Here is a 21,976-nt window from a genome sequence, read left to right on the forward strand (position 1 = left end):
GTTAAATGGCTCCAAGCAAGTCATAGCAGAGATGTACAAGCACTGCAGAGAGCTTACCAACAGATTCCAGGTAGTCCCCCTCATGGGTGTGTTTGTACAGGAAGAAGTGATAGCGAGCAGAATCCTGAGGGATCCTTTTTGGGAGATCTACTATCTCTGTGGGGTTCGTATGTACCAGCTCAATGATCTCTTGTTCAAGATCCAGTTTCTGATTAACAAATGAGAGAAAGGGGCAGGGGAAACATAGGGAGCAAATGATACGTCAGTATAAAATACAATGTGAAATAAAATGCTATAAGACTTCATTCAGAGGAAGCACAGGGGAGGCAAGAAGAAAAGAACAGAAGAATGTGTGCTGAACTAAGAAGTGCAAGGGAGACTGGAAGTGCATTCTTACCAGCTGGATGTAATTGATTTTCTTCTGCTTTAGTAACTGGACAGCTTGCTGAACATCACGCTGCAGAGGAAAAGCCAGTCCTTGCAGAGTCTGGTGTTTGCTCTCCACACTGATCTCGGTCTTCACCTGGCAACAAAATGCCATGAATTCAGAAAAGACAGAAAAAGTAGGTGAAAAGGGTAAGGGGAAATAAACCAAACACAAACTGGGCTATTCTCCAACTGCCAGGATAGGAGACTCACAGCTTATAGAGCAAAAATGCTTTCCCTGAGGCTCCTTCTGGGAAAGAAACTCCTGCCAGAGCCTCTGGGGTTGCATTATGCACAAAGTGAATTGCAGTGTTTTCCATCTTGACCAAAGCCAACCAATTCCATCCCATCAATGACCTTTAGAACATTAATAGCCTGGAGAAAGATCCTAAGCCTAGCTGAGATGGGAGCTGAGGGCAGTCTAAGTAACTGACTCCGAGATCACAAAGAGAGAGTGAAGAGTAGATCTGAACTGTTCCTGAGGCAAATGGACACCCCTGTAACAGAAGTGCTCCAGTATGCTCTTCCACCCATTATTGTCCAAGAAATTCTACCACCATCCCCAGACATGCAGGGATCCACATTTCAAGTCACCTCAAACCCAGACTATTACACTATTTCTGGCAAGAACTATGAAGGCTACTTGGGAACCACCGCTGGTGCAACAAGCAGCACTATGCCTACTTAGTGGAATGAATCATCAGAACATAGAGCTAATAACTTTGAAAAATCACATACAATTTAGTGTCTTGCTCCTTATCACTAAGGTCTTAAATGGCCGTAGGCTGAACTATTTGTAGGACCAGGTACTGCTTCTCTAGTAACTACATTTGATGGGGACATGGAGGCTGCTATAGTGCTCAGGGACAGACCATTCTTTGAGGATAGCTCTCGAATATGGAATTCCCTGCTGCTGGGTATCAGTTAAGTCAAGTCTAGCCACCTTCAGAACAAGAAGCAAGACGAGGCTTTTTCAACAAGCCTCCTCTTCAAGTTGAATGGACTGATCCAGCCATATAATTAAGGAACCATGTCTTTGAGGCTTGATTGTACCAAGGGAACCAACTTGAAATCACAGGGAGGATAGGCAAAGAAGAAAATACTTTCTCGGTTCTCCCCCATTCTCTGGGTTTATTGCCATGTCAAAACTAAGCAAATCAGGCTCGGTTACTGTGAAGACAGACACCTGAAAATTATACCACATTAGTAACATATGTAGATTATTGCCTTAGAAAAAACTCATTTTCCTCCTCCTTGTCTGAATTTTTTAGAATTCATTAGCACTGTTGCCTCACGACCCTGTGAAATGGCAAGACAAGACTGATGCACTCTTCAAACAGTTCACTTTGTGCATAATGCAACCCAGAAGGCCCATATCCCATCCAGGAGGAGCATAAAACACCTGCAGGAGCTTCCTCTACCTGAAGAAGGGTGTTTGTACCTGACAGCTTGCAAAGAAGAATTTTTCCAACTATTTTAGTTGGTCTAATAGAAGATATTGGATTTACCCAAAGAACCTTGTCTCCTCCAACTGACACATTTACATGGTCATACAGGAAAGTTGCAAGAAAGAAGGGACCAAAAAAGCCATAATGTTAACAAAATTCAAACTTAATCAAAATGATGAGTATCTACCAAAAATATGGTTGCAAAATAAGAGACTTAATATTGAAGGAATGAGAGATGGATTTCATCTGCTATCCAAGGCTACAAAGAGGCCTTTCATTGTGCTAGTACATGGGTTGTCAACTGGAGGTACACATACCCCTGAGGGTACTTGGGAAGGCCCCATGGGGGTATGCAGTGGTGGTGTGGGGAAGTGGGGGTACTTGGAAAGTGCCACCATGCGCCGCCATGCCACCACCATGTACCTGTACACCGCTGGGGTACCCACCAGAAGGAGTATTCTCCTTAAAAAAGGTTGAAAACACCTGTGCTAATACAGAAAATAGTGTAGACATTCAAGGGGTTTTTCGTGGAAGAAAACTGGTTTTCACAAAAAAAATGAGAGCTCTTTTAGCCAGGAAGTTCTCTCTCACAAGAAGCTTTCTTGCACCAGCTTAAAGGGCTGTACACTTGTCTTGGCGCTGAGGAACCCTGGCATCCCATAGTCCTCCACTCTTCCTCCTTTCCACCATGGAGAGGGAGAAGAAAAGTGTCTACTCCCTGATGGCCCACTCGGCAGACAGCTGTCAGGGAGCCCTGTGGGAAGCCTAGCTGCTGGGCACCTGAATCAGCATCCAGACTATTCAAGCTGCCAGTGCTTCTACCTTGTGCACAGACTATGCAGCACACTATAATTGTGCAAGGGTTGGAGAAAGAGGGGGAAGGGAGAAGGGAAGAAAGAGAGCATTACCCAGTGGCTTGACCTGAACCAGGTATCTCTAAGACAGGACAAGCCCTGCAGCTCTCCTGCAGGGAGGCTGACCCAAGGCACGGAGTGGGGAGTTGACCCCACTACATGCTAGGGGCATTCCCCCTGTGGCCCAGCCCAACCGAGGGAGCCCAGGATGATTTAAGCCAAAACACCTGTGCCTTCCCAGTCCTTTTACAGAGCTAGGTCACCCTTGGACTGTGCAAAGAGCGAGGAGCATTCCACTGAAGCTGGACCCATGCTGAGGACACCTCAGTCTTGGCAACTGCATTGTCAAACACAGCCCCGGTTGCTGCTCAGCAAACAGTCACAGTTGCAGGACAGCAGCTGGGGCTGTTAGCATAGCCCCAGGTCTCCCACAGGAGCAAGGAGCACACCTCCCCTTCCCCGGTGGCAGGAGGCTGCCTCGCCCCTTCAGCTCCCTCCAGGTAATGTAGCTCACATGGCATCAGCTGAAGACAGTCTCTCTCCCATGGAGGCCAGGGAGTAAAGGAGCTATTGCCCCTTGTTGAAGAGCTCCTCTTTAAGGAAACTGTATTACTCTCCAGCCACAAGGCTGAAATGCTTTTGTGGCCCCCCCATTATTGCCATGTTTTCCAGTACTACAAATTTCCTGGAAGACTATTTCTGTGATGTTTGTGTGGCAATGAGAACTGAGAGGCAAGGACTACACAGAATTTACTGTGACCAGTTCTTCAAGAGAATTAATCTGCTCTCAGACATTAAAAGGGCAACTTAGTCATGTGGACTGCTCTGTATTTTGAGCAAGTCTGGATGACGTGCTCGCCTCAGAATTAGTACAGTAAACAAGCACGTGTAACAAAATGGTCAAATGGGGTGTAGAGACACAAGAGGAAGAAGTTAGCTATTGCTCAAGCACAAGAATCATGAGCCAGGTTCTCACTGAGAGAAATGGTATCAACTTATTGTTGTAAGGGGTCTTGTTTTAAAGATTTGCTGGCAGCTTTGCAAAGGGTTTCAAAATAAATAAGAATAGGAGAAGACAAACTGGTTGAAACATACTTCTACTAGAAAATGCCATTTTGTCAAATTCAAAATGAAAGTGTGCGTTTTGCACAAAATTCCCCTTAAGAAAAATAAAAGCTATTACTTTATTTCAGCTCATATAGAAATAGTTTTTGACACTGACAAAATGCATTTATTTTTCATTTGTAAATGATGTTTCTGTTACAATTATTAGCTTTAATATAGGGGTTAAAATCAAAAGCAAATGTCTCAACTGGCCCAAAATAAAATGTTCAAAAACTTTTATTTTATGGGAAATTTCACATTTTGTTTATGTTCTGATTTCTAACAAAAATTTGGAAATGATGGAGTTTCCTGTGACATGGCAATTCTAGTTCCCACACAACTCAAGAAATGACTATGCTATTTTCTTGACCCAGGTGAACAGCCATCTTCTAGCATGTTACCGTATTTCAGCATGTGATCTTAGCCACGCCTCCTAAAAATAATCTCGTTTGACAAAGTAACGTTAGTTTTGTTATAGATGGATGCCTGGTTTAGAGTTAGGGTATAGACAGAAAGCAGTGTCCCTGGAACTACTGTTTTATTTCCCTAAATCCCTGATTCCTGGGCTTGCTTTGCAACTCCTTTCTGTTATGTTCTGTGTTGTGAAGCATGCAAGAGCAATACAATCCTTATTGCTGGGACTGAGGGTGGAAGGCACTAACCTAATACAAATAATACATAATCCCTTCTCAAAATGGCAATTAGCATTTTTTTACATTTCTGGATCCTGTGAAAAAGCATGATTTTATGCTTGCAAATTTCAACCTACTAGTTAGGAAATTTCCAGGTCAATAAATCCACTCTCCGGTGCACCAAAAACCACGTCAAAAGGAGATTAAAAGAAAAAAGGAAAAGTATTAGAGATGGTTTCACCAGAAATTCTCATCACCCACCAAGTAATGCACTCTCCACATTCCTCTTGGTAACCTGAGTGGTTCATTTCTGCACAAAGCTTCCATGCTCGGCTGTTTAAAAAGCAGCAGCAAAAATCCCACTCAGGGCAACATATGAAGAATGAATGGACCCAATGGAGAGGGAAAAGAAAGAATCTCTCAGGGACAGCTCAAAAGCACAACACATTGCAGGCAACAGGGCATACCTCCTCAGGGTGGGGGAATTCTACCAGCGATGGGCAGCAGCAACAACCCACTACAGTCTGTCACAAGGAACACAGGGAGACAGAGCCACATCAGAATGACTTTCTGGAAAGCTTCATAAATCTAGTTTCCCCAGTGACCATGGGAAACCAAAAGTCTAAATGTGCTGTAAAAGCCATTTGTGATAGGGCACTGGAATATCTTAACTATTCTACTGCAAACTGCATCTTTAGTTGCTTGTAACTTTTGGATACGTTAGCTTGTTGCGCTTTGTCTGAAATGGAAGGTTTTTCTTTTTTCATGGGGAACACAGACAGTTCAGTCAGATGTGGGGAGGGGGAAGAGAGGGTATGCATGCAAACAGAAGAAACTACCCATTAAAAAAAATTCAACTTTTTTTAAGTAGCCAAGAAAACAAAATGGCTTGAAGATTATATAAATTTTGACCAAGGAAATAGTCCTCCCCACAAAGAGGTACACAAACCTGTTTAGTACAGAAGGTTTTGATTTGACACAGGTATATATAATTGTAAATTGCATACTGAGCAGTTACAGTGCCTTTTTTGTCTATAAGGCATACTTATAAACTTGTTTTTCAGCCAAAGTACTTTATAAAAGGGAAGTAAACATCATTATGCCTATTATAAAGATGGAAAAACTGAAGTGCTAGAAAGATCAAAGCAAGTTACACAAGATCACAAACGAAGTTAGTAGCAAGGTAGGAAACAGAACCCTGACTTCCCAACTACTCACTAAATTTAGTGCTCTGACTTACTTGTGATGAGACCTCCTCCAATGTTTCAGAGAGAGACAGAGAGGAAAAAAAAAGAAAGCATCTCATAAGTGATCTCTTGGTGGTTTCCTTACAAAATATGCCTCCTTTAAAGTAAAGAAAGTATTAAGTAGGACTGTGCAAAGCTGTGGTCCCCAATTCAATTTGGTGGAGATTTGGCCCAATTTGGTGGCCGAATCTCCGAATCCAAATCGAATCAGAGGACCCTTTAATCTCTCTGAATCGAATTGGAACCCTCTGAATTGATTTGGAGAGATTTGGCAATTTGGACGTAGACACAGCTTTAAATGTTTTTTCTACGTACCTCAAGGTATCAGGGAGCTTGTGAATGCTGTGATGCTGGGGCAGATGGAGCATCCCACAAAAGTGCAGAGGGCTCCCCAGCGCTCGTGGCAGCAGACCTGGAAGTGGACCAGAAGCACTTCTGGTCCACTTTCGGGTCTGCTGGGGAGTGTGCAGAGAGCCCCCCTGCACCTCCCCCAGCTTGGTGACTGGTGTCTCCTGGGTCTGGGGGAGGCACCTGGGGTCCCCCCACAGCCAACTGCCGAACCAAGAGAGGGTGTGGGGAGTCCCCCAGTGGACCCAGAAGTGGACCGGATACTTAAGAGTCCACTTCTGGGTTTGCTGCAGAGCACATGGAGGGGCCCCATGCACTCCTTGTGAATGCTCCATGCGTTCTAGCATTGCAGTGTTCACAAGCTGCACTGGTACCTCGAGGTATGTAGAAAAAACTTTTAAAGCTGTGTTCATGTCCAGATCGCCAACTCTCTGAATCAGCATTGAATCTTCAGATTCAGATTCAGCTGAATCAAATTAGGGACAGTGATCTGAATCAACGAATTGAATCACTATCTCCGATTCAAGCCGACTCTGAATCGAATAGGGCCCGCTTCGCACACCCCTAGTATGAAGGTCTAGAGTTCAAGTCCCATTACTTCCCTTGTCCTGAAGTAATTCTTTGGAGTTCACAAGCCTTATTTAGCAATGCCTCACTTCACCTTAAAGTGAGTAGGTATGCAAATATTTCCATTACATTGACTTGTCCAAGTGTAGTTAACAGCACTTTCTCTTTAGAAAGAACTTTGAGAGGAATCTGCAGCATAGACTGACTGTGCAAAAAAGACTCCATGGAAAGACAGGCTTGGGAAGAAAGGACAAAGTTTCTTGAAGCCAGCCTACCCTCTCTCAGTAATAGCCTTGGAGTATGAATCCCAAAAGCACAGGGAGAGGAGAAAACATATCATCACCTCAGAAGACCACACAGAGAGTAAGATCCTTATGCAGGTTCATTTCTTAGAAGAGAAGATGACAGAAAAATGAGGTAGACAGCATCTTGCCAGAGAATGGCATGTAAAGAAGAGCTATAAAAGGCAAGATAAAAAAGAACACTCTAAGAGAAGATTTCACTGCTGGAGGCCAGGGAGCACAGATCTTGGGAGCGTGGACAAGAAGAACAATAATAAAGGAGAACAACAATGTCAATTACATGTAAGATACCTCCAAAATGAAAAGTCTGTTCCCAACTTCAGATAAAACTGCCTGTGGATGGAGTGAGAGGTCAACAGAACTAACACAGAGAAAGGAAGAGGGAGAAAGTGGATTCAGAGCAGTAGGAAGGGCATCTGGATGCATACAGCAACTGTTCGTTGTGACTAACACAACAGCTCAGTCCTAATTAAATTTTCCCGTACAGTAATTTGTTACTCTTTTTTTTAAAACAGTTGTTCCCAGACTACCATCTGCAGATCACATAAGGTGCTGACTTTCCTGACATGCTGAAGTAAACTTTTTGCAAGCCAAATAGAAGGACGGACACTGGGAGGATGAAGGGTAGTGGAGCCAAGTAAGAATCTTTCTCTGGAGGGGAAATGTTTATAGAGTAGTGACCTAAAGACCTCCTACATTTAAAACAGAGTATATATGACAGCCACACAGAAGGGTTGTGGCCTCCCAATTTTGCATTAAGGTTAATTTAGTGGTGCAACAGCAGGTGTTTTAGAGGCAAACCTATTTCATAGATTTTATAGACATTAAGGGCTGTGTAACAGGGGACCTTCTTGGGGCCTATTTTCCTGTGGCCTGCCCACCTGTTTCTGGGCTAAGTGCCCACCTTCTTGCCCACCATGCCTTGTTGTTAATTATTTAATTGACCTAATAAGCAGGATGCCAGGGGGTGCTATTTGTGGCTCTGTTTCTCCCCTACACCGCAACCCAAGCCTTGCAGAATGGCATCCACAGTTCTCACAATCACCGCTGGGCTCCAGAATCCTACTGTTGAATCTCTTTATGATCCCTCCATTCCGGCAGCCTAATCCACCTTCATCCTGGGCAGCGTAGCTCCCTGAACTGCTTCCCCTTCCAGGTGTGGTCCCCCTGGGACCTTTGTCTACTAGCCCTGGCCCACCTCCAGCCCAGCCAGAACCCCAGGCCCTCAGCTCTTGGGTGTTTCTCGCGGTAGGCCCCTGGCCTTTTGACCCTTCCGGTCCTGGCCCCAGCATTGACCAGTCAGGGGATGTCCAGACAGGTGCGAGTCTATGGCCCCCGTTTCTCTCTCTGGGGTTCCACCTTCCAGACCCTACAAAGTGGGTAACCCACCCAGCTGTGGGGGCTAGGGGTTAAGGCGCCCCGACTCACCTTTCACTGGGGTGGTAACTGGCCTGGCATTTCCTGGGGGTTCCTATGCCACTGAGAGTCCCACCAGGCCACCCACTCCTGGCAGGGTGCAGTTTTAGGTCGTACCCAGGACCAGGAGCCTCCTGACCATCCCCTACAGCTCCTCTCTTACCTCCTGATGATACCAGCAGCCCTGCAGCCAAGTGATGTTGTTGCCTGGCCTCCCAGCAGCAAAACTGCCTTGTTTGTATGGGAAGCCCTGAATCTAAAATGCCTGCCCTAATCAGGCACCTGCTGGCTAGTGGCTTCTGGCCCTCGAAGTGGCAGGTACAAACTGTGCCCTGCCACAGGCTGGAAGGGACCTCATGAGATCATCAGGTCCAGCTACCCCACCATAGGCAGGAAGTCAGTTGTTATCAAGTAACCTCAGCAAGAAATATATCCACTTTCTGAAAGAGTCCAGAGTAGGTGGTTGCACCACACCTGGGGGGAGTTTGTTCCAGACCAAGGACACATGCACTGTAAAGAATTTTTTTCTTGTCTAGTTTAAATTGGCCTTCCTGTAGTTTATGGCTATTAGACCTTGTTATCCCTTGGGGAGCTCTGGTAAACAGCTATTTTCCCAGGTCCTGATGTACCCTTCTTATGTAATTGTAGGCTGCCACCAAGTCCCCCTTGAGCCTTCTCTTCTCCAGACTGAAGAGTCCCAAGTCCCTCAGCCTCTCCTCATATGCCCTTTCCTCCAGGCCTTGGATCATATGAGTGGCTCGCCTCTGGACTCTCTCAAGCTTCTCCACATCCTTCTTGAAGTGGGGGACCCAATACTGGATGCAGTAATCCAGCTGCGGTCTCATCAGGGCCAAGTAAAGCAGGAGGATGACTTTCCTGGTTTTGCTTGAGATGCACCAGTAGATGCATGCCAGCGTTTGGTTTGCTTTGCCAGCCACAGCATCACATTGGTGGCTCATATTCATCTTATGGTCAATCAAGACCCCCAAGTCTCTTGACAATTTTCTCCAGGGTTTTTCCAGGGACGGATGTCAGACTAATTAGTCTATAGCTCCCTGGGTCATTCCTCCTCCCTTTCTTGAAGACGGGGACCACATTGGCTCTTTTCTAGTCATCCGGGACCTTGCCCGAGTGCCACGAATTTTCAAATCTCTCTGCCAAGGGGGATGCAATGATGTCTGCCAGGTCCTTCAAGATTCTCGGGTGTATTCTGTCTGGGCCCGCTGACTTGTGAATGTCCATTTTCTCAAGGTGTTCCCTCACCTGATCCACATTGATTTTGGAGCCGTCACCCGCTCCCGGAATGGTTTGTGTCATTCCTGACAGCGTGATCCTCTTGGGAGGGTGAAAACCCAATGCAAAACTCATTAGGAGATTGGCTCTTTTTTGGGCGTCGGATGTCAGTGCCCTATTGGATCTCACAGGGGCCCAATGCTATCTTTGTTCTTTTTCCAACTTCCCATGCATCCAAAAGACTTTTTGTTGTCCTTAATTCCGGTAACTAGCCTGAGTACGGTTTGTGCCTTAGTTTCTCTCAAATGCTCTCTACATGTGTGGGTAAGTGCAGAGTAATCCTCTTCGGTGATTCTTCCTGTTTGCCAGCTGGTATAGGCCTCTCTTTTGAGTTTAATGAGGTGCAAAAGTTCCTTATTCAGTCATGGAGGCTTCCAAGGGAGATTAAAATCAGGTGCAATGCAAGAAATTTACTAGTATACTACCCTTTAACAACTAGAAACTATGCTCTCCCCATAAAACCTTAAACATCCTATAATTTCCAGCTGCTGTATTTAAACCTGTGCCAGAGGCAACAGTTTGGATTTTCCTGCCTTTTTCCTGCAGCCCCTAAAGCTGCTTATATTCCCCATTCCAAAACAACAGATGTATCTGAGTAATATAATCACAGACAAAACAAAGTTTTCCTACCAAATTAGCATGGGGGGAAAAAGCCCCTTGTTTTATAATCTTATACAAGGAAAACTCACTGTCCATCATTAAACTGCCAAAAGCAGCATGTGCTCAGCAATGGAAACAAGCTAACTAAGAAGTTGATTAAATACAGCCAACACTGAGTATAACTATAAAACACGTGATCCATATTGGGTAAACATGCTGATGGGAATCCCCAACAAGAATAGGTTAGTACAGCCTATCTGAATAAGTTCCTCTTACTGCCAACTCTTTTTCAAGTCACAGTGAACCACCACTCAGCATACATTTTGACTTCCTCTTTACTCCCACAGCTGAGCTGTGCCTGTCTTTCCCTTTTCCAATGATGCCCATTTCTTCAGCTTTATCCAGGGAGCAGCAGGACATCTGAAACCTACCATCCTACACCTGCTTGGCTGGCATCACTCCATCTGACATCAGAAGAGCAGTGGCCAGCAGTACAGAACAATTGAGACAAACCGAAGATGTGAGACACCTGCTGTACAACCACCCTGCAGTACACAAATGTCTGAAGTCATGCAGGAGCTTCCTCACTAGCACCTTTTGATGCCACATCCAAGGAGGCACAACTACAGATGTGGAAAGAAAGGCTGAAAAAATACCTGACAGCAAAATAACAGACATTCCAGTGGTCAAGTCATTACCACCAGGGACTGACAAACCATAGCAAAGGTGGTAATACCTCAATCAGCTATGTCCCAGAGTTGGGCTCTCCAAGGAATTAATGAAGAAGTGGGGGCTACACCATTGGTTCAACCACTTGTGATTGTGGCACAGAACATCAGACTATGCAATACCTGCTGTAATGCCCACTGCTTGAAAGCGCATGTACAATGAAAGATCTCGCAAAGTACAATAAATGAGCACAAGCAGGTTACCAAATGGTCAAATAAGGCAGAGAGACACAAGAAGAGGACAATGACCAGTCTTAAATGCCTGGCAAACATTATCAAACAGAGCCCCAAACAGCTCATGAAGGATCCCTGTCACCCCCTCTCTCAGCCTGGCACATATGATTAGTGTGGCCCCGCTCTCCATGAGGTGAAGCTGCACCAGGTTGCCCTGTATCTCATCTGCATATACATTTTTGGAATATAGGTTGTAGCCGTGTTGGTCTACAGGTAAAAGGAATTAGAACTCTTGGTAGAGGTGCTATCTTTTATTAGACCAACCAGATATTTGTGTAACAGACTGTAACAGAAGGGATACTCATCCATAGTGGGTGTCCAGCAGTGAACCAAAACCAGAATAAAAAGACTGGAGCAATTCTGCCTTCAGGACCTGGGAACAGGGTCCCTGACAGAGCCCCAGAATTCAGCATCCAGGATTGACTGGCCACCGAGATCTGGTGTGGAAAGTTGGCCATTGGGGACAGTTGGGGAGCTGAGGGAGTGATGGGCAGAAAGGAGTGTCTGATGGGCAGAAAGGGGTGCTGTGGGGAGGAGGTTGTTTGTGCATTACAGAAGACTGAGCAAGGGTTACTATTAAGTTATATATATTTGTAAGCGTTGAGTTCATTAGTACTATTCCATAAGTTAACTGAGTTATGAATTAAACCTTAGAATAGATAGTGGTGTGTGTATATGAATATAAATATACGTATGTAAATATCTGAATATAAATTCATACGTATCTATATATACTGTAAATAATAAATATTGTAAATAGTTACCTGTTCTGTCAGAGAGCTGTAACAGGAGGTATTCCCCATACCAGGATCTGAAGAAAGGAACCAAAGGATGGGTCTAGCTGGTGCCCCAGGGTTCCACGAATTGCCACTGGCAGCGGTTAGTGGGATGTTGCAAATAAATAATTTTTTTGCAAATGTAAGCTTTCGGGCACATGTGCCCTTCTTCAGGCATAGGAGACTGCACTTTCCTATGCTTGAAGAAGGTCACACATGCCCGAAAGCCTGCGAATAAAGAAAAAATTTTGCAAGTATCTACTTGGTCAAATAAAAGACATCACCTCTACCAAGAGTTTTGTTATAAATTTTTGGAGCATTCCAGGACAAGAACACCTGGTTCCAGTCATGAGTGGGGAACTAATTAGCACATGGCTACTTTGTGGGGGCGGTATCTAGAGCGCACACATACAAGCTGAGTAATCCTGAGTTGTGAGATCACCATGGCTTGAAATGCTACCGATTCTAGTGGGGTCTAGCCCAATGAACTACATGAGTCTTTGGACTAATATCATACACAGTGGGTACATCTATATGTGCCCCTATGGCACCATTGTTACAGCACTGTACCAACAGCACAACATTATTATTAGTCATTACATCACCACAGCAATGCGCTATAGTGAGGCAGTGTGTTGCTATGGTGACAAAGCTGTGGCATCACGGTTTGTGCCCACTGACACTACGTTGCCATAGCACATTGCTATGGCAATGTAGCATCCTGTATATACATGTCTAGTTTGTACTACATAGAAGCAGGTCCCCCCCAAAGCACATACCAGACAACTGGGGGAACCACTATCCCAGAGACAGCTCCACAAACTGATGAAAAAAGACATGTTCAAGCATGAAACAGGGCTTAAAAATAATTTAAAAAGGAGAATGAAAAGGCTACAGACCCTCCCCATCAGCACATCCTTCATGGTGATTCTTATAGCCTCAGTAAAAGTAAGATACCTGTATAGAAAGGAAAAATGGGATACAACTGAAATGATCCTCAGGCAATTGCAAGCGGACATTATCTGTCCTCAGGAATGTGGCCTGCCCAATTCTAGAGATTATGCTTTGTTCAGGAACCGGGTAGTTCAGGCCCTCATTCTGGTCAGGAGCCAAAGAGGATTGGGCAGCAGGATTGGTCATAATCTTCCTGAGAGGAGACAGAGTGCACCCCTTATATCAGAGAGCAATTATCGAAGGCAGGTTACTGCAAGTCACCCTGGAAACAGAGGAAGGAAGATCTGACCTCCTTAATGAGTATGCACCTGCTAACAGAAGAGTGAAACATGCCTTTCTTAAAAACATGACTGTAGTGGTGCCCAGAGCCTGGCCTGTGATGATCTAAACTGCATCGTTGAGGTAGGAGACAAAAGAAGCAGAGCACAAATGAAGGGACTGGACAGAACCTCCAGGCTGTTGAAGCAGCTTATCAGCAAACACAGCCTGGAGGATGCAGGCAGATAAGCTAAAGGCAATGGGGGAGGGACTGAACATGAGCCTTCTGGACATCAAAAAGGTAGAGCGGGAGTTCAGGCAGCACTACGCTGAGTGGAAAACCCTCAGACCTAGATACCGGAACTACACAGAGTGGAAGGCCGGTGTGAAAGAGAGAACAAGAGACTTAAGTGACCCAGAAGGCTGACAGGAGGCGAGCCTGGATCCAGAAAGCAATACAAACGCCTACACCACAAATTGCGGAGCCTGCACAAGCAGGCAGCTTGGGGTTGGGACGTGAGGGGAGGCCTGTACCAGGCCCCGATTTGAAGACCCAGATTGGGGCCTGGTACAAGGAACAGCCCCCCAATCTTATCTTAGCAAGATAAAGGAAACCAAGAAGGAAGCTATGACCAGTCTGATACATGGAGCAGGTGTGGAGCACTGGCTGAAAGAGGGGATGTTGGAGATGGTGGTGGCCTTCTACTGGGAGCTCTACACTGTATGCCCAGAGGAACTGGGGGCCCTGCAGGAATGCCTGCAGAAGCTCACATGGGTCTTTGGAGGGGGACAAGGGTCAGAAGCTGATGAAGAAGTAGACACTGGATGAGATCAAAAAGTACTCCACAGCATCAAGAATGGTAAGTCTCCTGGCGGAGACTGCCTGCCCAAGGAGTTTTAAGATGCTTTCTGGTACCAGGTGGGCCAAGACCTGTTGGGTGTCTGTGTGCGTGCGTGCATTTGCGTGTGCACATCTGTTTCTGTGCATCAGCGGGAATCTCTGTTCCTATGCATCTGTTTCTCACTGTAGGTTTGTGTATGTGTATACGTCTGTTTCTGTGCATTTGTGTGTGTACGTGTGTGCACGATTTGCTCAGTTTCTCCGTGTGTTTCTGTTTCTGTGTGGTTGTTTGTGTGTGTTTATTTCTATGTTTGTGTGTGTTTGTTTTTGTGGGTGCGTTTAGGTATCTTTCTGTTTCTGCGTGCATTTCTTTTTCTGTGCGCCTTTGTGTATGTTTTTCTCTGTTTCTAGGAGTCTTTGTGTGCATGTTTGTTTCTGTGTGTGTTTCTTTGTGTTTGCATGCATTTCGCTGTGCGTGTTTGTTTCTGTGTGTGTTTTGTGCAAGTTTGTTTCTGTGTGCTTGCGAGTTTGTTTCTGTGCATTTGTGTGAATTTCCATGTGCATTTATTTTTGTGCGTTTTCGTGTGCTTGTTTCTGTGCGTTTATTTTCGTGCACTTGTTTCCCTGCATTTCTGATTCTCTGCGTTTCTGTTTCTATGTTCCTCATTCTGTTTCTGGTTCCGTGTGTGCGTTTCTCTGTTTCTGTGCGTGTACTTCTGTATGCATGTGTCTGTATGTGTGTGTTTGCGTACTTGTTTCTGTGTGTGGTAGTTTGTGTGCGCGCTTCTCTGTTTTTTGTATGTATTTGTCTGTTTCTGTGTCTATTTCTGTGCGTTTGTTTTGGTATGCATCTTTGCTTCTGTGTGTGTGTGTGTGCGCACGTTTCTGCATGTTTGTCTGGTTATGTGCATGTCTGTTTTTGTGCGCGTCTCTCTGTATGTGTATTTGTTTCTGTGCGTGTTTCTGTATATGTGCGTTTCTGTGCGAGTTTCTTTCTGTTTCTGAGCCTGTGTGTTTGTGTTTGTTTCTGCGTTTGTGTGAGTTTCTGTTTGTGTGTGCATTTTTGTATGCATTTTTTGTGTGCATGTTTCTCTCAATTTCTATTTCCACATTTTTGTGTGTGTTTGTTTCCGTGTGCATTTCTATGTTTTTGTTTCTGCGCGTTTCCTGTTTCTTTTTTCTGTTTCTCTGTTTTTGTGTGTTTGTTTGTCTTTGTTTCTGTTTGTGTGTCTTTTTGTTTCCGTGTTTCTATTTCTGTGTGCATTTGTTCTGTACGTTTTTCTGTTTCTGTGCATGGGTGTGTGTGTGTGTTTCTTTCTATTTCTGTGTATATTTGTTTCTGTGTGGTTCTTTCTGTGTGATTCTGTTTGTGTTTGTTTCCATTTGTGGGTTTCCATCTGTGGTTCTGTGTATTTGTGTGTTTCTGTTTGCATTTGTGCGTTTCTGTGTTCTCTATTTCTGCGTGTTTGTGTGTGTTTCCATGTGCATATATGTCTCTATTTCTGTGTGTGTTTCTATGTGTGTTTCTCTATTTGTGTGTTTCCGTTTGTGTATCTTTGTTTCTCTGTATATCTTTCTGTTTTTGTGCGTGTTTCTCTCTGTGTATCTTTTTGTTTCTGTGCATGTTTCTGTATGTGTTTGTTTCTGCGTGTCTGTTTCTCTCAACTTCTGTGTGTTTCTGTATGTGTTTCTGTTTCTGCATGTCTGTTTCTATTTCTGTATGTGTCTCTGTTTCTGTGTGTTTGCTGACTTTTTAATTACTTTATTCAGGGTTTCAGGGATACAAAAAGGCTACAAAACAAAAAAAACAAGCAAATTACTATCAGACCAAGAATACCATGTCATTGCATTCAACACATCACACCGTGACAGACACCTTCACTACATTTCACTTCATGTCTTACATGCTTGTTATGTGCTCGGAGTGCTGGCCACACGGTCATAACTATAGATAAACAATTCATACCCTGCTCCATCCCATCATACACGTAACAAAACCTTCAACTTCCCACACAAAAGGAAAGCAAAAAAGCAGCCTGGTGAGGGCCCAGGATGCGGCACGAGCTGGAAGTCGTAGTCTGACACCGACCCTGCCCGGTCACGACATCAGAGTGCGTATTTGAGACAGCCGTCCTCCACGTGGCACAGCGCTCCCTCAAGGGCCCAGTGCGTCTCAAAGGCGGGCACCATCCGCTGGAGCACAGCATGCTCAAACTCCAGCAAGAGGCACGCCTGCACCAGGAGGTGGAAAATCATAATTAAAAAGTCTGTGTTTGTTTCTGTGCGTGTTTCTGTTTCCGTGTGTCTCCCTGTTTTTGTTTGTGTTTCTCTGTGTGTGCACGTGGGTTTGTTTCTGTGCATTTGTGTACATGTGTACCTTTGTTTCTGTGTGTGTTTATGTGCATGTGTTTCTGTTTGTATTTGTTTCTGAGTGTGTTTCTGTTTGAGTGTGTTCGTTTCCATGTCTGTGTTTCTCTATTTCTGTGTTCGTTTTTTGTGCATTTCTGTTTGAGTTTGTTTGTTTCCATGTTTGCATGTTTCTTTCTGTTTCTGTGTGTTTCTCCATTTGTGTTTGTTTATTTTTGTGTTTGTTTCCATGTGTGTTTCTGCTTCTGTGCATGTTTCTCTCTATTTCTGTTTCCGTGTTTGTCTGTGTTTCTGTTTTTCTGTTTGTGTGTGTGTTTGCATGTTTCTGTGGGTGTGCTTCTGTGTGTTTCTGTTTTTATGTTTGTGTTTGCATGTGTTTCTGTTTGTGTGCATTTCTGTTTGTGTGTGTGATTGAGTTTCTGTCTGTGATTGTGTTTGTTTCTCTGTGTGCGTGTGCATTTCTGTGCATGTGTTTGTGTGCATGTGTTTGTGTTCATTTCTGGGTGTGCGTTTCTGTGTGTGTGCATGTGTGTTTCTGTTTCACAGATTTCATAGACATTAGGGCTGGAAGGGACCCAGAAGATCATTGAGTCCAGCCCCCTGCCCCAAGGGCAGGAAGTCAGCTGCGGTCAAAGGATCCCAGCAAGATAAGCATCCAAATGCTTCTTAAAGGAGTCCAGAGTAGGTGCCTGCACCACCTCTGGAGGGAGTCTATTCCAGGCCTTGGGGGCTCAGACAGTAAAGAAGTTTTTCCGTATGTCCAGCCTAAAATGGTCTTGGAGGAGTTTGTGACCGTTTGACTTTGTCATCCCATGGGGCTCTCTGGTGAACAGGCGTTCCCCCCATATCATGATGCACACCTCTTATGTACTTATAGGCTGCCACCAGGTCACCTCTAAGCCTGCACTTTTCCAGGCTGAAGTGTCCCATAGCTCTCAGCCTCTCATCATAAGGTCTGTTTCTCTTGACCTTTGATCATGTGCGTGGCTCTCCTCTGGACTCTCTCAAGCTTCTCCACATCCTTCTCGAATTGTGGAGCCCCAGAATTGAATGCAGTACTCCAGCTGTGGCCTCACCAAGGCCAAGTACAGTGCAAGGACAACATCCTGAGCTTTGTTTGAGAAGCATCTATGGATTCTGTTTCTGTGCGTGTGTTTGTTTGTCTATGTGTTTGTTTGTTTCTGTGCGCATGCATGTGCGTTTCTGTGCACATATTTGTGTATGTGTGTTTCTGTTTGCATTTGTTTGTGTGTTTCTCTCCATTTGTGTATTTCCGTACGCCTGTTTTTTTCTGTGTGTTTCTGTTTCTGTGTGTGTTTCCGTATGCACTGAGGTACACACACAGGCACACAGACATACGCATCTTTCAGCCTCTCCTCATACAGCCTGCTCTCCAGACCTCTAACCATACACATGGCCCTCCTTTGGACTGTCAAGCTTCTCCACATCTTTCTTGAAGTGCGGTGCCCAGAACTGGATGCAGTACTCCAGCTGTGGTTTCACCAAGGCTGAGTAGAGTGGGAGGATGACATCTTTAGTCTTGTTTGAGATGCACTGGTAGATGCATGCCAGTGTCTTATTCACTCTGCCAGTTACAGCATCACATTGGTGCTCATGTTCATTCTGTGGTCTATCGCTACCCCCAGGTCTCATTCAGTTGTGGCATTGGTAAGAGTAGCACCGCCGAGCCTCTAAATGTTGTGGATTATTTCTCTCCAGATAAAGTACTTTACATTTCTTTGTGTTAAATGTCTTCAGGTTTTGCTCCTCCCACCTTGCAAGCCCATCCAGGTCAGTCTGTACCCCCAGCCAGTCCTCCAGCGTGACCACACTTCCCCATAATTTGGTGTCATCTGCGAACTTTGCCAGTATAAATATGTCTCTCTTGGTCTGCGTGTCTGTCTGCATCTCTCTCCACATGTGTAACACTACATGTGTGCTTCTCTCTTTCTGTGACTGCATGCATCTGTGTCTGGGCATCTCTGCGTCTGTCTGGGCACATGTGGGTATCTCTCTCTCTCTGCCTCTATCTTTGTTTCCCTGCCTATCCCTCTACCCTCCTCTCTCTCTGAGAGACAGACACAGGCAGTCTCCTGTCTTCTCCCTCTCCTTCCAGAACCTGCCAGAGCTGTATTTCACTGCAGCAGGCGGGCACCAGCATCAGCTGTGGACACTGCCAGTAGGTTCAGGAGCTGGGATGCAGAACCTGCCAGCGACATCCAATAGCTGATGCCACCACCCTCCCAATGTGGCAGCAGTGAGGTGGAAGCTCCAGCCCAAGTCCACAGCTGATGCCTCATGCTGCTGGGGCAAACAAGTGCCACCTGCCTGCCCAGCCAGCACCACGCAGTGGCTGAAGCTGCCAGCTGCCTGCGGGCCAGATCCAATTGGCACCCATCTACCTGTGGACCAGACTGAATCTTTTGGTGGGCCAGATCTGGCCTGTGGGCCATATTTTGCCCACCCCTTTCCTAGTGGTTGTTGTCAAATCAGTGCATGAGCTCTTTCCCCAACCAATTCAAATATAACTTCTATTCTGGTTCAGAAATAATCCAAAATTAACCCTGAAGGAAATAAATACTATTTAAAAACATTTCAAATGAAGCACTTCCTTTTATGCATGCATGGTTTGTGGAACACAACAGGGATGGGCTTGTTCCTCCAGCCTGCCACAGTGCTCTGTTCATCCTGACCCCCAGCCAAGGAAGTGGAGAAAAGCAGGCAGACTGTAAATGAGATGTCTCCTGTATTCTCCACTTCTGCTCTCCTTGAGCCCCCACCTTCCTGAACAAGGGACCAGAGGCCTATGCCCCAGCTGTAGCTTAAAAAAAAAAAAAATAAAGGCACAAAAATAAAGGGAGATCACTTAAAGAAAACTGTCACAATTAAAATGCAGCTTTGTCATGCTTTCATTGGACCTTGTTTTTGACTGTTAGTGTCCTTATCACCTCCATCACCCTGCTTTGCTTTGTACTAACAGGAATTGCCTCCTTCTGCTCCAGTATCTATGCAAAATGAGAGGCAGTCACTCCCAGACCATCCCATTACTTACAATATATTTGCTAGCTTTACATTTAGTCTAGTTTCATACCTCCTCCATGAGGAGTTATCCAGCTTTTCCCTTGGGTGGTAAAAACACAGTCTAGTGCATCTCAGTCACCCCAGCATTTGCTGTTTTACAGCAGTGGCTTCTTCAAATCTTTCCCCACAAAAAAAAGAAACAAACCCACTCTCACCTCACTGATGCGGATTTGCTGGAGCTCCTGTTCAGCTGCAGTCAGGGGAGCTGGTGCTGAGCATGAGGAGACATGCTTCTGGTAACCACTTAGTGAGATGTCTTCCTGTAGCCACCAGACAGAAAGAGAGAATACAAGTTATTGCTGTGCACTCTTAACAGAATGGAGAACTCATCTTCCTGGAGTAGAACATCCCACCACATACAAGACACCTGGAAAACAGAATGCTCCTATGGAAAGTTTCATCAGAACAGTTATCTGGCCTTGCTGTCTATACACTTTTTCCCCTAAATAGACTACACATTTTAAAGATCACTGTCTCTGGTATCCTCAGCTACCTACTGGATGGCAAGTGGCCACTCCCTGACCTGAGCAATGCCCTTTGCATTCTTTGTCCATTTAGGCTTCTAATATCATCACTACCTCAAACATTGTTTGCTGTATTCTTAACCCCTCCAATCAAGAACAATGAGATTACCTATGGCTCTAAGAAAGTACAGTGCAGAGAGTAAACACACAACATGGGAACTACATACATTTGGCCACTAATAAGGAATTATTAAATAAGGACATAATCTCAGAATGAGGCCCATGTATTAGTGTCCAAAAGGGCCAAAAATCGTTGGGAACTAAAGGAGTTCCTACTCATTCCATGCTAGAAGCAGAAACTAAAAGTAAAACAATCCAGTCAACATAACAGTTTTATAGACAGATCACAAATTAAATGCAAGGAACTGTTAGCTGTGTAACCTGATGTTAAGTAACTACACCATTATTATTATTACTATTTATCTTATGGCAACATCCAGTGATATCTTGTGTTAGGAATGGTATAAATGTATCATGTTTCACCAGAAAAGCTTACAGGCTGCTTGCAGAGGTGAAGAACCCCCCCCCCCCCACACACACACACACATTTTCCTTTAAACTTGGCACACTCCTGCACTGAGCCCAGCACATGCCCATAAGAGGCAGCACATTAATTCAACCCGGCTCTGCAGCATTTGTATAGATCAGGTGTATTAGTGGGGCTTTTTTAGTACTTTTACCTAACAGCTGATTGAATCAAGTCCTGCTCAAGCACCCAATCTATATAGATACCACAAAGCCAAGTTGAAATAACACACAGCTTCTTCTGGTAAAGTGCGTTTTCTTGCGGAGTTTTTTCATATTTGCAAGCAGTCACAACTTACAACTCAGCTGAAAAGACCTGTCTACACTTCGGCATTTATTTAAATAAATGTACTGAAATAATTATTCCAGGAAAAGCCCCACATTTATTGCAGAAGATTATCCCAAGTAATAGTTTGTATAATCGCAGAATAGCTATTTCTGGTAGATTCCCAAGATTAGACTAGGTTGATTATCCTTTTAAAAAAAATAAGCAATCTTAACTAACTTTTTACACAATTTAAAAACAATCCTGAATTCAGGATAGCTAATACCACTGAATAAAGAAACTCCCAACAGTAAAACAAACCGAGTGGGGAAAAAAGGCCCAGAAGCATGTTCTGAAGCAGTGAGGGGGCAACCTTTTTGGCAGAAGTGCCATAAATTAAGCCCTACATCACATCCTCTCCAAGTGTCATTCTGATCTCCTGCCCATGCTCAATCTGCTGCTCCCTGCCTGATCTGCTGTTCTGTTTTCTACTCCCTAGCCTATCTCCCACTGTGCTGCCTGCTCCCTCCCTAATCTTCCACATGCCACAAGCTGCTTGTGTCACATGTGCTGTAGGCTGGCCACCCTTACTCTAAAAAATGTGGGAAACTAAACTTAAGTTGTTGGATCTGGGTTAGGGTCAGAGGGGACAGCAACAAGGGTGATGTCATAGTGGGGGGTCTGCTATAGACCACCAGACCAGGAGGTGGTGGTACATGAGGCTTTCTTCAAACAGCTAATGGAAGTTTCCCAATTGCAGGCCCTGGTTCTCATGGAGGAATTCAATCACCCTGACATCTACTGCGAGGGCAATACAGCAGTGTGCAGGCAATCTGGGAAGTCACTGGAGAGGTTTTGGGGGCAACTTCCTGGTGCAACTAAAGGACATGCTCTTTTTGACCTGCTGCTCACAAACAGGGAAGAATTGATGGGGAATGTAGTAGTGGAGGGCAACTTGGGCAGCAGTGAACACAATGAGTAGAGTTCAGGATCCTGAGGACAGGAAGGATGGAGAGCAGCAAAGTAAGGACGCTGGACTTCAACAAAAGCAGCCTTTGACTCACTCAGGGAGGACTGGGCAGGATCCTCTGGGAAGCCAGTCTGGAGGGAAGAGGAGTCCAGGAGAGCTGACTGTACTTCAAAGAAGCCTTACTGAGAGCGCAGGAACAAGTCATCCCACTATGCA

The 21,976-nt window shown here is 45.0% G+C and overlaps 1 protein-coding gene across 1 annotated transcript in view; it reads right to left on the reverse strand.

Annotated features, from left to right (window-relative positions):
• TWF2 (twinfilin actin binding protein 2) overlaps positions 1–21,976 on the reverse strand; it is a 106,809-nt gene that overhangs the window by 14,411 nt on the left and 70,422 nt on the right. Inside the window, exons 5-7 of the mRNA XM_090021338.1 lie at positions 19,632–19,736; positions 398–523; positions 58–208 (exon numbers count right to left, since the gene is read on the reverse strand). Of these exons, the coding sequence (XP_089877464.1) occupies positions 58–208; positions 398–523; positions 19,632–19,736 (382 nt within the window). The remainder of the gene's footprint in view (positions 1–57; positions 209–397; positions 524–19,631; positions 19,737–21,976) is intronic.

The sequence above is a fragment of the Crocodylus siamensis genome, chromosome 11 (genome assembly GCF_052110815.1).
Source record: "Crocodylus siamensis isolate JL-2025a chromosome 11, ASM5211081v1, whole genome shotgun sequence".
Classification (NCBI taxonomy): domain Eukaryota; kingdom Metazoa; phylum Chordata; order Crocodylia; family Crocodylidae; genus Crocodylus; species Crocodylus siamensis.